This window comes from Stigmatopora nigra, chromosome 12 (genome assembly GCF_051989575.1).
Source record: "Stigmatopora nigra isolate UIUO_SnigA chromosome 12, RoL_Snig_1.1, whole genome shotgun sequence".
NCBI lineage: Eukaryota > Metazoa > Chordata > Actinopteri > Syngnathiformes > Syngnathidae > Stigmatopora > Stigmatopora nigra.
In genome coordinates this window covers 5665276-5681042 of record NC_135519.1, presented here as the reverse complement: position 1 = coordinate 5681042, position 15767 = coordinate 5665276, and the positions used below count along the sequence as shown (strand labels likewise).

At 41.8% G+C, this 15767-nt stretch overlaps 1 protein-coding gene across 8 annotated transcripts in view; it reads left to right on the top strand.

Annotated features, from left to right (window-relative positions):
- LOC144205674 (signal-induced proliferation-associated 1-like protein 2) overlaps positions 1-15344 on the top strand; it is a 58501-nt gene extending 43157 nt beyond the window's left edge. Inside the window, exons 12-22 of one of the 8 annotated variants that reach the window (XM_077730206.1) lie at positions 699-802; positions 882-970; positions 2195-2568; positions 4349-4603; positions 5495-5548; positions 6707-6845; positions 9398-9617; positions 10769-10900; positions 12412-12529; positions 12956-13031; positions 13805-15344. In XM_077730206.1, coding sequence (XP_077586332.1) covers positions 699-802; positions 882-970; positions 2195-2568; positions 4349-4603; positions 5495-5548; positions 6707-6845; positions 9398-9617; positions 10769-10900; positions 12412-12529; positions 12956-13031; positions 13805-13951 — 1708 coding nt within the window. In that variant the 3' untranslated portion in view covers positions 13952-15344. The other 7 variants (XM_077730205.1, XM_077730208.1, XM_077730207.1 and 4 more) reach the window with 7 other exon arrangements.
- The last annotated feature ends 423 nt before the right edge of the window (positions 15345-15767 follow it).

Here is a 15767-nt window from a genome sequence, read left to right as displayed (position 1 = left end):
TCAGTGTTCATCATGGAACATCTCCGACTTGAAGTTGAAAAACCCAATTGTTGAATTCAAAAGCAAGAAGTCAAATAGATTGAGATTTAGTTGGTATTATTTTAACGCCATCCTTTAACACAGTGTTTTGGAAAATGTCATGAAAAGTTCAATATGCAGGCTTAGCAGTTTCCAACCTGATACTGGCACACGAGTAGAATCCACCAGGGACCAATATCCCTCTCTAAGAGGTTGCAGACCATGACAAGGGGGCTTTGCTCCACATTGCTGCCTTCCTGTCAGCAGCCTCAAATGCACACTAAACTTACAACGATCCGGATTTCTGTGGTCTGTCAGAGCTGACACCACGCAGAACTGAACAAGACACATTTACTAGCCCATTGATCTCCAGCTATGGTCGTTGGGAACGATCACAAGGCAGTGTAACCGCAGTGCATAAAGAGAGCCCGCTTATTAGTTCTAATGGCTTTGATTATGAACCCTGTTAAAGACATTGTGGTCTTTTTTCAAGAGCAAGATAGTTCCAGGGATGCTGAGTCATCTAAAAGCTCTTTTGTTTGCTTCTCTGTTCAGTGCTCAAGTGTTTTGGCCCTCAGTGATCGCGCACTAATTGCCTTGCATTTGCAGAAAATGTATTGAAGGCTTGCTCTTTGTGGAAAATCTGCTCACCGCCTCCCTCCTTGTGTTTCTCTTTGCAGATGTCCATCTCCTATTCTTCATGAGCATGCAGGAGACATTCAAGGGGGAGACGGAGATATCCACAGAGAAAGAGAACCCACTCTGGAGAGGACGAGGTCGGCAGGTAAGTGTGGAATTTACCCATCCGAGAGGAAAAGATAGAGTGTTAAGAATTATGTTCGGGGTTTTGTGTTGATCTGCAGAGGCCAAATGGCACATCCCATCCACTAAGATTCTGAATCCTCTGAAACAGCGAGAAGGAAACAAAGACTCACCTAACAAGCTCTCCAGGGTAAATGTTCAAATCTCTCATTTTGAGTTGACATGTATAGAAGGCATGTTTGAGACTCGATTACTACTGAACATTGTACAATTTGAATGAATTCAACCTCTATGTACAGACAAAACACAGACATTAACCAATTGTTTTACCCTTTAGCCATTAGTTTTTATTTCTAATTTAGGAAAAAGAAAAACCAAATTAGCCTACTTTGTTTTGTGCGAGTCCAAAATGAAAAACACAGGGAATATATAATATACTTAATTGGAAGTCGCAAATAGAGCCCTGAGCAGTTCCAGTGTGAATTCATGATTATAATTTAAGTCAAGAAATAAAACGAGGCCTTTATTTGTTTTCCCTATGTTTGCTTTGCCTCAATCCATAGGAGGTTCTTTCTCTGCTGCTTTATCAGTATTTTACTGACTTATGGGGCTAATATTAGTTATTTAGCAGCATTTCAAAACCTCTTGCTAACTCACCTGAAAAGTTCTACAGGCAATCATGGTCATAAATGTTTCCCACCACTGAACAACACATATGACTCCATCCAGTTCATCGATTAATTGCAATGTGAGAAGCAATGGAAAAGCGTGTCTGTCATGTGTTCAGGTCCAGAGGGGGAAACAAATAATGGTCATGTTGATTTGAAAATTGTTTTGAATAAATTCAAAATGTAACAGCGGATAAATGCTTGATTTCTGATTTTACAACTATCAGCCTTTCCCAGTCAAATTGATTGCACATTTATGGCCATCAATGGCTGTTTTTTTTTATCTGTAAATTTGATTATTCTTTCAAAAACTACCAGAGCATCTTATTTTTAAAATAAGTCTTTGTCATGTAATATGACGGAATTTTAGTTTGCCCAGTGACTTTGCAGTCTTTATGAAGCAAAATGAACAGAATATGTTATGACACGAACTAAATATAAATCCTTTTATAGCCCAAATCCAGAGTTCCATCTGGTGTTTTCTTCTAGTCAACTAAATACTTTTTAAGGCATGAGATGAGTGTGATTAAGTTGAAGTCATAGTAGTTAAAATGTTCTTTTGTCAAACACCATTATACTCCTTAGCTAGGACCACTTAACAGTAAACAAAGTGGATTTCTTCCTTCAAACTAGTACAAAATAATAGTCAAATCCTCTTATATTGTATAGCTGCCGTAAGAATGATTGCGGCTCCATTTGGACCTTGTCTGATGTACTGTCCATCGTTATTTGTCTTTCTGTACTAGATGGGTGATAAAAACTCAAGCCACTCAAGTAGCAACACTCTGTCAAGCAACGCCTCAAGCAATAGTGATGACAAGCACTTTGGCTCAGGAGACTTGATGGACCCTGAGATGTTGGGGCTCACATACATCAAAGGGGCCTCCACGGACAGTGGCATCGACACCAATCCCTGCATGGTCCCTGGGGCTCGAGTGTTGATGCAAAGCAGGCTGGGGGAGCAAGGACACCAATGGGTGTCAGAACATCATGAAGATGGGGCATCTGAAGAGGAACATGGAAAACCCTATCTGACCCAGGGTTATGCTTCTGTCTTAATGGCTAGCAACGTGACAGAGGGAAGCATTGGAGACCTCAGTGAGATCTCTTCACACTCAAGGTATTGCCCAAAGGGTCCTTATGATTACTATTTTTAATTGCACTCTTTATGTAATGGAAGTCATGCAAATTGTCAAGTTTGGGTAACTGCTGAGATGGAAATATTTTAGCATCCACAGAGATTTTTTGAATTGAGAACATACAGGAAATGCACACTTGTTTTCATACCATCTTGTCAGTCAGAGGCTTTGAGCTTTTTAGTTACTTGCTAAAAATGGAAGAAAAGAGTCAAGAAACCTCTTGCTTTGCTTCAAAATTTGATGAAAGTCTGTTTTGTAATTCACGCCTTCAGCTTGTTAGTTCTAAAAAAAAAAGAAACAAGGCTCCTGTCAGAATGTCAACAGCCAGATTACAGTTCTGCACACATGCAATGCAAATCATTAACCCATTCACTGCTACTCGCACCAATAGACATCAAATCCACTGGAAGTGCAGCTCTTGAAAGTATTGTTAACTGGTCAATGAACATGAATTAGAATCACATGCAAGATTATACACAGTCACCAAACTTGAAAGTTAACATGAGACGCATACAACAGTAGTGAAAGATATATAGTATTTCATACAAATAGGGGACGATCGTTCCAGTAATGTTCTTCTTGTGTTAGATCATAAGAACTGACTGTTGTGACCAAGAACCAATGCTACGAAGCTGTTCCATATAATGCAATTATTCACTTACCATGTAGAAATAACTTAAAATACTTGGCTGGGGACAACTACAATGCATCCACACTAGATATCCCTCTGAATTCAGTTAAGGAAGTCAGTCATTAGTGGTATACAATTTCTATGTAGCAGCATATCTCTCTGTCAATTTCGTCAATATCTAAAATGATTACGCCACATAACACCCCATGTTGCTCATTAAAGTGCAATGTTTGGACAAATATGGCCAGTTTAAGGTAATCAACAGACGAAAAATTGATTTAACCGAAGATTGTAGGATAACTGCTTGCAATGTCTACTGTGTCAGATTATTGATTTTTCCACTGAAATGAAAACCTGCCATCCATTTCTTAATATTATAGTCCGCAGCAAAATCCCCGTTATATCCACATGCGCTACATCGTCCTCATGACAGCATGTTGTTGTGCTCTATTCTGTTAAACAACAACAAACACATCCACGGGAGGCATTGTGCTAGCTTTAAGCACACTTTTGGGACAGCCCGGCTCTTTTACTCATGACCCCCCAGTTTGATACGTCCAGCTGTGTTGAGGATTGTTGGTTGAGCTGTTGTTAGGCTGAAGCAACATGGGGGAAGGATTCAACACATTCCAGTCCAAGTGCCCCTCACCAGACTGCTGCCCATCTGGGAAAGTGGAAGAGTGTGAAGAAAACTAGTCTAACACCTACTGGTCACTGTTGTTTTGAAAAAGAATCGAGGTCTCATTTCTTCATGGCTTACATGGTTACGTTCACTCTTTAAGGAGGCGTCGGCATACAACGTGACAACTTCAAACCATCACCGTAATTTGAACAGCCTTCTTTCCATCTTTTTCATAAAATTGTTTTCGATCATTCCAACCAACAATGCGGCAGCAGGGGCACATTAAAGAAGGGTGGGGCCCAGATGGTCATGAATATGCAATGGAGGACCATCACCAACCAGTGCCAACTTTAAGCGTTAAGTTGACCAGCAATTGGAATTGTCATTTTATCATCCCATGCTTGTTCATGCATTTAATTTTTCTTGTCTGCTTTTAATCAATTCATGCACAGCCACCTTTTGAGTTGCATTATTTGTTTATTTTCTTTTTGTTTTGCTTTTGGGTCAGTGGCTCGCATCACTCTGGCAGTCCGTTGGCACGTGGGGCCAGATATTGCTTGTCCGCCGACTCCTCCAAGGTATACACCATCCCTCAAAGCAGCAGTTCAGGTGCTGAGCCTGGGCCAGGTCCCGATTGCGACCTGGAGGCTTGTGGACAGACACGTCCACAGCCAGATGGCAATGTCCCAGTGAAGACAACAGCTAATGAGGGTGATGATGATGCTCAAAGCACTGAGGAACCTCCCGACATTTCAGAGTGTGGGTGAGTGTGTGTTTTCCCAACAAGATGGAAAGAGAATGCACGGTTATCGTTGACTTTTGGGACTAATGATTATGTATAAATCTGCCAGACCCATTCCTCGACAGGCACCCCCTCTGTCTAGTGGCCTCCTAGTGTGCATATACTCAGCCTGATTGAGGCAGACAGCTACAGAATAAATACGCTCAATAAAGCCACGGACATAATACACTTGGCACATGTCACTTATGGTTATTGATCGTTCCAGAGAAGGCGGATCCCTCTGGACCGCTAGCCTGAGTCTGGAGCAGATCTCTAGTGAATGCCAAGAGATCCACATACTGCCAAGGGATTGCAGCTACACTTTAGTCGTGGTGGAATGCAAACAAAGAAATACGCATGCTGGTTGAGGTTTTTGGAAGCCATTTTAGTATTACGTGAAAATACCTATCGGTCTTAGTCATCGTGTCTTTGTCCGTTCTAAATAAAAATTGTCTTAGACTAGTTTAGAGAATGACTAGTGTTTATGTGAATTACAGAGAGCTATTGAATGTGCATGTTCCAAAGGGTTTGTAGCTTCTTTCAAAAGTGTAGACAACTTTTCTCTAGCGTTTTAAAATAATTTCATTTAGACAGCAAACTGGAGTTCTCAAGCACTGTGATCCATCACGTACTAAAGTCATCTTCTGCAGACTTATGAAAAAGCTCCATAATTCAGTTATCGTCCCCATCGAGTAGTTTATAATTGTTTTTATTTTGCATAAGATTGTCTCATGATGAATGGTGTAATATTTCCTCACAGATATTTTGCTAAGATAATGAAGTTTTCCTAGACTTGCTCTAACAAGAGGCTGGATTTATAATACTGTTTCTCTACTTTTTTTCCTTTTCTTCTCCACTTACACCTTGTTTCAGAGGAGGTGAAAGCTTGTTAGCACTCCTTCTCAAAATGCTGTCTGAGCGTGCAAGGTACACACAATGAGTGGAAATCAACCATGCAGCCCTAGTCTGAACCATTGTGACACCCTCCCACCCCCCATACACACTCAAGCCTGCTTTGTTTCCCAGACTGCCACATCACTCCCTCAAGATGGTGGCTTGCTTTAAGTGAAGGTTAATGACTTGTGCATCAGTGGCTATGACATTTCTGCTGGGTCTCTGCAGAATAATGCTACACTGCACTGCTCAGCCTAACAACCAATGCACTGTGAGGTTTCAGATCGGAAATATTACCCTTAGAAAAGCATAGCAAATTGTGAGGAAGATGATAAAAAGTATGCAAGATCAATTCATTTATATCTAGTTGTCTTATTATTATAAGTCAAGGGGAGAGTCTGGTTATTTATTCATTCATTTTCCATTACGCTTATACTCTCAAAGGTCGTGGGGGCGCTGCAGCCTATTCCAGCCATGATTTTTTTTTCTTATTGGAGACGCATCATTCTGCCATACCTACCCATTCATAAACATAATTGATGTGTAGGTCTACACTTGTCATTGGCAGTCAATGACCCTATTTTGAAAATACACGGTAAAAAATACGTTCAAACGAAAACGACAATATAAGTCCAAGTATGGATAGCTCAGTGATTTGCTTAACCTTTAAATGAGGTGTAGTGTGACTGATACCCCACTGTCTTAGCATAGCAACCAGAATAATGTGCATTATTTTCCCAATAAAGCCATCTCGCACACTGCCTGCAGCACATGCTCACTTAAAGCATTTAATTTTCCTCAATAGCCCCCAAACCCAAACATAACCACTTCTTAGGAGTCCAGCAGCACCTATGTCTTCCTCCAGTCTTGTGTGAACCTATTTCAACATTTTTGCACTTCTTTCCAGCTGTAATTCCTCCCTCGAATCCTTCCTTTTTCCTCTCCTTGTTCCCCTCACGGTGCTTGGCTGTGTTCTTCACACTTTCCAGCTCTGCTCCTTTACACACTGTTTACGCCTGATGTTGGCATGCGAAAAGCTGGATTCACCAGAGTTGCCCTGTTGTGATACTGACATACTTTGTTGAATAGCGGAACCCAGGCTGCCTGGCCCAAAGCCTACCCGGCAGGATGTGCCTTGCTCGACCCTTGGTGATGAGCTCTGCTTTTGTGTGCCCTTTGTCTGGTTTGTAGGCAGCTGTATGCACAGGAGGCCGCCTGCCGCCTCCAGGCAGCCGAGCGGGATGGAAAATCATTGGAGAGACTTTCAAAGGATGAATACCTGAAAATGATGCTGCCCAGCAGTCCAACAGGTGAAGGCAGGGGTCAAAAGGTAAGGCCGCTAGCGCTCCCTTACTATATCTTGCATGGCGTGTTTACCAATGAAACCTGTTAAACTTTAACATGATAAGACTTGGCATTGTAAGGATCAAGCATAGATATGAGCAAACACACCCTAGGCTATTTTCCTGGATTCAAAGCTTGAACGGGGCAGATAACCTCTAACCGCAAACGCAGAAAAAGCAGGATAAACATTCGTGGCTACCACAACACTCTCGGTACATCTCGCTTACTATTGACTGGTAAATTGAATTTATAACAGAACCTGCTCTATTGGGATGTCATGGATTAAAGGAGGAGGACAGAATGATGTTTACTGTTCCAGGGTAGTACTGACTCTATTAATTGCATCATCTCTCCCCCTCCCGCTGTCCTCCATTTATTATCTTCCTGGAAGGGACCCTAGAGATGCACAAATGGGTTATTTTTGGATGGCACTCAATTCTTCCACAAACTCCTCTTCCCCTCTTGAGAGGAGAAAGACACACAGCCATGTCCTTGCACAAAGCATCTCCTCGCACTGATTAGTGTTTCATTTTACTTCAGCTCTGGTTCTTACAATGTAAAACACATCCTTTTTTCTAGTAAAATGAACACAGATGTGTCTGGGCTGCTCTTTGTCATAGCCATTCATTTGCACTCTGTCTAAGAGCTCCATAACAAACCCAAAGACGCACCGGTAGTTTAATTTGCAAGCCTTTGTTTGCACATTTCCTCTGCCTGATAAAGCGCATGTGGAAAAGCAATCTGGGAAGGAGATGCCTAAACTCCTATTTTTAACAAATAAAAAAATAAAATCACTGCTCTTTTGTTAGGGGTGAATGCAATCATCAGCCGGCACTGTTAAAAGTAATGACAACATTGCACCAATCCTGAGATCATTTCTAATCTGATCCATTGTGACGTCATTGGGCCTCTAAGTAATCAAGGAGAAAATACTGTAAAGGTTAAGGTATATGTCACTTCCGGGCACCAGATGCCATCCTTTGTGTGGGCAACCAGGTGCTGAAAGATTTTCTTTGGCAGCCAGAACGTCCGCTGGGACGTCCCTACCACGGACAGGCTGACTATTGTGCCGCTGACGTAAAGGAAAAGCCCTTTCCAGCTTATTCTACTGCACGAGTCCTCTTGTGGGAAAGAAACTGGCAGTTGAATAGGTGGTTGTCGGTATGCATCCTCTACATTGGCATGTCAAAGCGTTCCATATACAGCACATTGGCTTTGCACGTTAGGGAAAAAGAGTGGATCTGGGAATAAATAGGAGGATATGATGGTGTGGCTGATTAGAGCATGTGCGAAAGAATTTATCCTAGCCGAAATCCAGTGTGAAATGTTCATGTTGTGATTAAAGATGGAAAGGGTGCAAAAAAACAGCTTATAGTAATCATTAAGATTTAATTTAGGCTTACTTCATTCATCCACGCTCTAATCAAGGTGATTGCTGCTTCAGTTTGGGAAAGTTCTGAATTCTGGGCAAAGTTGTTTTGATGGGAGAAAACTTTATGGGGATTCATCTTATAGATTGGAACATGAGGAGTCACAAGTTTAAGCCTCGGAGTGTTTTTAAGGAGGCAGAGTGTGTACAGTCTTTTGAATTCCAGTACATCTTCACTTTAAAGATCGACTAGTTGTTTGTTAACTTTCACTGTGGGAATCGTGTGGTTATGCCGTCTTTGAAGTAAAGATGGTTGGGTGTTGCCTTGCGTGGATGCCAGTCAGCGATGGTTACCATCGAGAGGCTGAAGGCCGACATTTACCCATCTGGCTGACAGCCCTGCATATCATTTGTGGCTACTTTTGATGCCTCTATAGTAATATTTATGTAAGCTAAACAGGGCAATGACGGATTGGGTTGCTCTATGTGGTTTTACGTGTTTCAAGAGGAGATCCCTGTCAAAATTCAGACCACGGCCTTGAAAGTCTGGATGTTATCATTGTGGAATACTGACTCACGAATAGACATCCCCTTGAAAGAAAAATGCTTTTCTGACTCTTCCGACTCTTGTGGTGGTTCTTAACCTTGTAGGGTGAACGCACTGCCTTGGCTTCTGTTAGTTTATTCTCAGTCTATTGTGGAGAGTACGCACACACAGAGTGGTTTACACAGTATATGCTTACTAGGCTCAGCACAAAGTAAACGGCAATTTGACAATGCCTTGGTAAGTGACTAAGCAAGAATCTAGCAGTCTTTTCCGTCATTGTACTATTTCTAATCTTTTACCTAGAGTGTAATCTCTGATTTTCTAAATTAATGCTGTTGTTTCATTAATCCATTGTCTGTCAGAGTAACATTATAAAATGCTTACAATTAGATGTTTTCTAGATCATAACAATGAATATCAAATTTCTGACCAAATTTTATCAAGCAGCCAAGATGTGCAACGAATCACTACATCCTATTAAGTGTTCTTATTGTTCCCGGACATGGTTCCCTCTGTTATCTTCCAAACCACCCGCTGCGTTGATTAAAACAAGGACAGAATGTATTGAGCTTGTTGCCGACTGCCATTTGATAAGTTTTTCTTTTTTTTTCGTTCCCCCCAGCTAACCGTGATGGCAAGTCTTTCACCCCGTCATTCCCTGTACCGGACGTTATCGGACGAGAGTGTGTGTAGCAACCGCAAGGGCTCCTCTTACGCCAGCTCCCACAGCTCAATGCTGGACCAAGCCATGCCCAACGACATCCTATTCAGCACGACGCCACCTTACCACTGCACGCTGCCTCCTCGCATGATCCACAACCAGCCACAGTCAAACCTGAGAAGTAAGTACTACAATTCCTTGGAGCAGATATATGGCAATTGTACGTTTCTATGCAAGCAAGTGTCTCTACTCAGTACTGCTGCGACTTTCCTCCAGATAAGATTCATCATATAAATACTTGTTTCAAGAGCTACTTGCATCCGAACAATTTCACTGGCAAAACACTCGAGCAAAACTCCTTGGCACCGCAAGCTAATTGGAAGAAGTGTGCATTAGGCGGCGTGAAGCCTACGAGAGGCTCGCCGTGCCGTCTGCACTGAGCCGACACCTGTCACTGCTGGCTCGCTTTGTCATTGGTCCTCTGAATATGCATTAGTAATAATGTGTGATGTCCTGCTTGCACTGTTGCAGGTCTTTAAGCTCAGTTCCTGCGTGTCTGTATTTTCATTCTAGTGTGACAGTGCGTGTCAGACGCAATGCTTCATTCACTCATCAGTCACTGTCTGCTTCCCCTCTCTGTCCCTCATGTCTCATTTCCACGTTATTCTTCAGCCGTCTCCGGCTGCCGCTGCTAGACAGAAAACAGCTTTTTTTTGAGGGGGGAGTGCTTGGCTCCTTAGCCACGTCAAGCTGTCATCCTGACGGATTCCTGATTGTTTTGATGGGTGGCTGAGAACAGACCAGAAACAAACCAATTTAGTAAAACAGCGGCTCCCAGAAATTGGAGCAACACACAAGCTCTCTCACAGCCTCTATGTGCTTCCCATCTCTCAATCAAAATACCTCACTTCAGGATGGTGACCTGGGATTGCATCGGATATTTCTTATCGCCGAAGCTAAGGGGTGGAGAGGGCGGTATTGATTGAAAGATGAGGTCATTCGCTTTGACCAGAAATGTATTGCCTCTCATCTATAGTTTTGCAGTTAAGATGCAGAGAAGTGGCTTTAATGTGCAGTGTCTTTGTCTTTAATGTGGTTTTGCTGTCGCAATCAGAGCTGATGTTGACATTATGTCAGATTTTAAATAAGCTATTTACCAAGAATACTCTTAGTTAAGGTGAGATCCAGACAACCACCCCCACACCCTCAACGGCCAATCCTTTGCTTCCCCTTCACATACACCCTGATGAGAACTGATGGGCATTTTTAAGAAGAGCCCTAAAATCAGCACCAGGCCCAGACACTGATCTGGGCAACCACCTGTCTCTGCAGATGAGTTTTGGTTCTCAGACGGCTTCTTGGCAGACAGGTCCAAGTTCAGCGACCCGGGCCTCATGCCCCTCCCAGACTCTGCCACAGGCCTGGACTGGTCTCACCTGGTTGATGCAGCAAGAGCCTTTGACGGTAACCTGCCTTCCTCAAGCTGCTTCCGGCCACTTAGACCACACCTGCCTTTTCTCTTTGCTGCTAAGCTTTTTTTTTGTTTGTCTGTCTGCAGTCTGCAAGAACTTTCTCTCTTGCATTGGTAGGTTTAAAACAATTTCCCTGGTTCACTCAGTTCTGTGAAAGTCATTCGATTGGAACACTGAAGCCAATAAACAAAAAGACATGACAGAAAAATAAGTTATAAAGCTTTTACGCCCAATATAATATAATTCCTGTTGGTCCCTGTCAAATCACTGAGCCTTTTAGTAGCACTTGAGAACTAATGACACATGCCATAATTTTCTCATGGTCAGCATCATGTTCTTTATTTCCCCCCTTCAACTAAAAGTAATTTTATGAGCCATCTTACAAAGTCCTATTTCTCAGTATTCTGTGAACCTTGTCTGACCCCGAGGCCGCGAAGCGAGCAAGGGAACGTGTGACCACTCGTTTGTCATAATTAATCAGAACTCCAGATTCAGATTCCCCATTGATACATTTTCTGCTGCATTGCCCCCAGCAAAGCATTTAATTGGAATAGAAACAATGATGACGATGCAGAGTGTGACAGCCAGCCCGACCGAACGAGCAAGTGCTTCGTGTAGGCTTGTTTGCTTCAGGCTCTTGTTGTCTTCTGAATGTATTCTCAACTTGCACTGCTTGTAGCAATACATCTATCGCAACTTTGATCTTTAAACCCTTGTGCGCAATAGTGGACTCCTGAGCACAAAGAAAATGTTTTTAGGAGACAACTGCACAAAAAAGTATTGGAATATTTCCTCTCCGGCAAAATCTATTAACCAGCATTTGTGTCATCTGTTTGTCTCTTCAAACTGGACGCGCCATCCACCAACACAAACAAACTCCTCCTGTCTTTTCATTTTTCAGACATATGCGTGGAATATGAAGAAAAAATATTCATTCACATGTAAATGAATGCTTGGTGTCCCTTTCCCTACTCGCCTAAGAATCCAGAGCCAGACTCAATTAGCTTTTTGTCTCTGACTGGATTAGTGCTACATTAAAGGAAGGGTATTTCTTAATCTCACCTATGAATATGCAGATTCTCCTATCTTCTCCCTCACACTGGAGAGGATGCTTATACCAGAAAATAACATTGAGTTAAAAAAAGAAAGAAAACGGAGCAGTCGTGAGCATAACATGCTAAATTTGGCTTTTCCACTGGGATTTAAGGAAGCTTAAGGACCTGAAATTTGGGAAAGAAGCATGCCTGATCCCTTTCAGCCCATTAAAAAACCAAACAGCTGCCAGGGGAAAACTTTGAGCGGGTGGGGCGTACTTCTACTCTCTGTTCACCATCTTGTTCCATGTTGTCTGCTTCCCGATTGCACTGGGACAATGGAAGAATTCATGTCGCTTTTATGCCTCCATTAAAGAGAAACATTGAGGCTTTATGAAGATTTTAAATCATAATTTGCTTTTTATAGTTGCACACTCTGATCTAATCATGTAACTTATTGCTTCTGTAGACCAGCGTGTGGCATCTTTCTGCACCATGACGGACATGCAGCGGGCCGAAGCGTTGGCACTCACTCGAGAGTTGACCAGGCGGGTTGTGGAGGCTGAAGGGGCGGCAATGGACGCAGAGTACGTACCAACGTGAGCAGAGACCGTATGCCATTGCATATGACTTCGAATCATCACATTTACAGCTAACTATATAGAATTAACATTATATATGTATATTAATGTAACTGTACGTAAACAAGGATTTATTTGTCTGCTATCAATACATAGTATACATGTAGTATAATACTACGTTCAGACCAGCCTACCAGTATTATGTTTCCAGATCTACACCCATCGTCAAAGATCTCAGTCCATTAAAGAGACAATTTAAATCACATAAATAAGTGAGGCCGCCTGTTGCCCTTTGCATACGCGATTACATTGACCCTGTATGGGAACATATTGCAAAAAAAAGAAAATGTGTCAGATCTGAATGCAGCATTAGATTTTACTAAGTGGCAATAACAGACTTTTTTCTCCTCTATTGCCTGATTTGCTCCACAGTTCCCCATCTACACTCACTGGTAAAGTTAACCAGCTCGAGGTGATACTGAGGCAGTTACAGCATGACCTTCGAAAGGTAACTTCAGCTTTTAATCATTATGCTTGCTACCCATTTCAAAAATAGTCCCAGAAATACTGTGACAGGTTGGTTTGGTTGACAACCAGTCAAGCGTATAACCTGCATCTTGCTTAAATAGCCTCTGGTTCACCGTAAAACTAATGAGGACAAGGACCACTAAAATGGATATTGGATGAATTATGCTATACCGACAGTATGATGGACTAGTGGTTAGCCCATCTGCCGCACAGTTATGAAGTTGGAGGCCTCACTTTGGATCTCAGCTCTGGACGTTCTCCCCAGGTTTGCTTGTGGTTTTCGTGGTTACGCCAGTTTCCTCCCGTATTCCCAAAGCTTGCATGTTAGGTCAATCTAAGACTAATGTGAGTGTGAATGGTTGTTTGTCTACAAGTGCACATTGAAAAGTGATTTTGGTAGATCCAGTCAAAAAGAGAAATTCAATAGTTTTTTTTCCCCCAAGAGATTTACAACATTCACTGATTCACTGCTTGGATTCCAAAAGCAACAACACATGCATTTTGCATCCACATATTTCTCAACTTTGCTAAATTGAATACATATTTATACACATTCTAGGACATTTAGAAGTCCAATCTCTTTTGATTGGGAGACCCTACATCATCTTAATCAGTATAGATTGGAGCCAGTGAGTTAAATGCTTGGTTTAGCAACAAAGTGAATGACAAATATATTTCTCTATGCAAAATCCCATATTGATGTCCTCATCTATAAAACAAAGTTTTTCTAACCAACATTTTCTGTGCAATTAGGAGAAAGAAGACAAGGCAATGCTACAGGAGGAGGTTCAGCACCTGAGGCAGGACAACATGAGGCTACAGGAGGAGAGCCAAACGGCGTCGGCTCAACTCAGGAAGTTCACCGAGTGGTTTTTTCACAGCATCGACAAGAAACCCTGAAACGGATGGCGCGATGCCACACGTCGGCCTAGACTTGCGACTTATCTTGGGGAAAACTGTACAAAAAGTGTGGAGAAACTTGCATTAACTGACCAGAGAAGCTCCTCTTATCTAGCGCAAAGCCGTCTGTATGTCACATTAACCATTTGTCCATCACGCCAGCTGAGACTCCTCCTGGGAAATTCCCTCATATCCGTCCGCGGGGATGGAATTCTTTCAAGAGATCCTCTTACAGTAGTGGAATGTAAAGCTCATTTACTGTAGTCAACTTGTAACCTACCTACGTACCGTATGTCACGTCAGTCTACTGTACCTGCAGCTGCTTGGAAAAGAGGATTTCATAAAGTGGAATACGTTCAAGCGGAATCAACTCTGGGGTGAAAAGTACAGCTGGAGAACTAATGAATGTATCTCAACTTGAGATTTTCTTTAGGGGGGGCCTTAAATGACTAAAAAAAAAAGAAAATGGGGTTTTACATTTGCGACTTTCTATTTCGGTTTTATTCCAACTCAACTCCTCGTTTTGTTTTTTCTTTTTTCCTTCCGTGTTGTGTTAAAGTTTCACATTTTGTCAGCGGTTTTGATGTTCAAAAGGTGCTTTTTTTCCCCTGCCCCAACACATGATTGTCGGTAGTCTCCAGTCACTGTCACGCTGTCCTAGCAATAACAAGTCGTAGTTATGAAACTGTGTTAGGAATAAAACGATGAAGAGTTGAGCACAAACATGAAGCAGTCAGTGGAGATGGTGCCTAAAACTCTTGGGTGTAAATCGGATTGTTTCTTTTGGCTTTTCGGAACACATGCCTTGTCTGTGGCTCACTGATAGAAGCGTCCGTTTGTGTGTCTGAGTGTGTGTGTGTGTGTGTATATATGCCAGGGAGAGCGCATGTGAGACTGTGTGTAGTTTATCGGAGCAAAGTGTGTTCTTATGCAGTGGTTTTCAGAAGCATTAGAGTGAGCGCCAGTGAACCACATCTACAATGCCAAATGTGTTTATTTGTGTACATATCGGCCACAGAAGTGTCTTGTATTTAACACTGTTATTTAAGCTTATTTAACCTAAAATTGTTTATTTTATTAAGGGTAATTGTTTTTCTTTTTCTGCACTAAAGAGAGGTAATGCTCTGTGTATGTTGTAAAGTGTGTAGCTGGGCAGGGCTAAGAAGAAGAAGAAGAAGAAAAAAACAACAACAACAACGACAACTATATATTTAGATATATAAATGATGATGACTTTGGAGATTCCAACATTTGGATGCTGCTAGATAACAGTTTGCTGGTTTGTATGCTTTTAAATATGTCGCTCTGTCTCATCCCTGGGGAGGCTGTGACACTGGTTGTTGTTATGGTGTTTTGTTCGATTTTTTATTTTTAATAAATGTAGATGGAAATATTTGGTTTCACCAATGTGGTTTATTCAAGTTTGGCGTTTTGGCAACGATCTGGAATAAAACTCGGCTGTGTTTTTTTTCTTCTGCCTTGGACTAGGATGTAGACAGCTAACAGATAAACATGAGAAAGCGTTCAATGGCTTGTCCTCTGTCTGATCTCGATTGTGTGTTATTTTAGTTGATTGTAGAGTGCACAGATTTTATGCACCACAGGTTGACTTCATGGTTAACGAATAACATGTCTGTCCCCCCCAGCTTGTCTCCTTAATTTTGCAGTTTAACTTTATAGTAAGTTGATTTCTTTTAATATTTTTTAAAGTCACTGTTTGCCACTGACTACAATAGGTTCCTATTAATTCATTTGAATTGTAATAATTCTTTGTAAATGGTTATATTTCAGGACCGTAGACATTCAACCACAATAA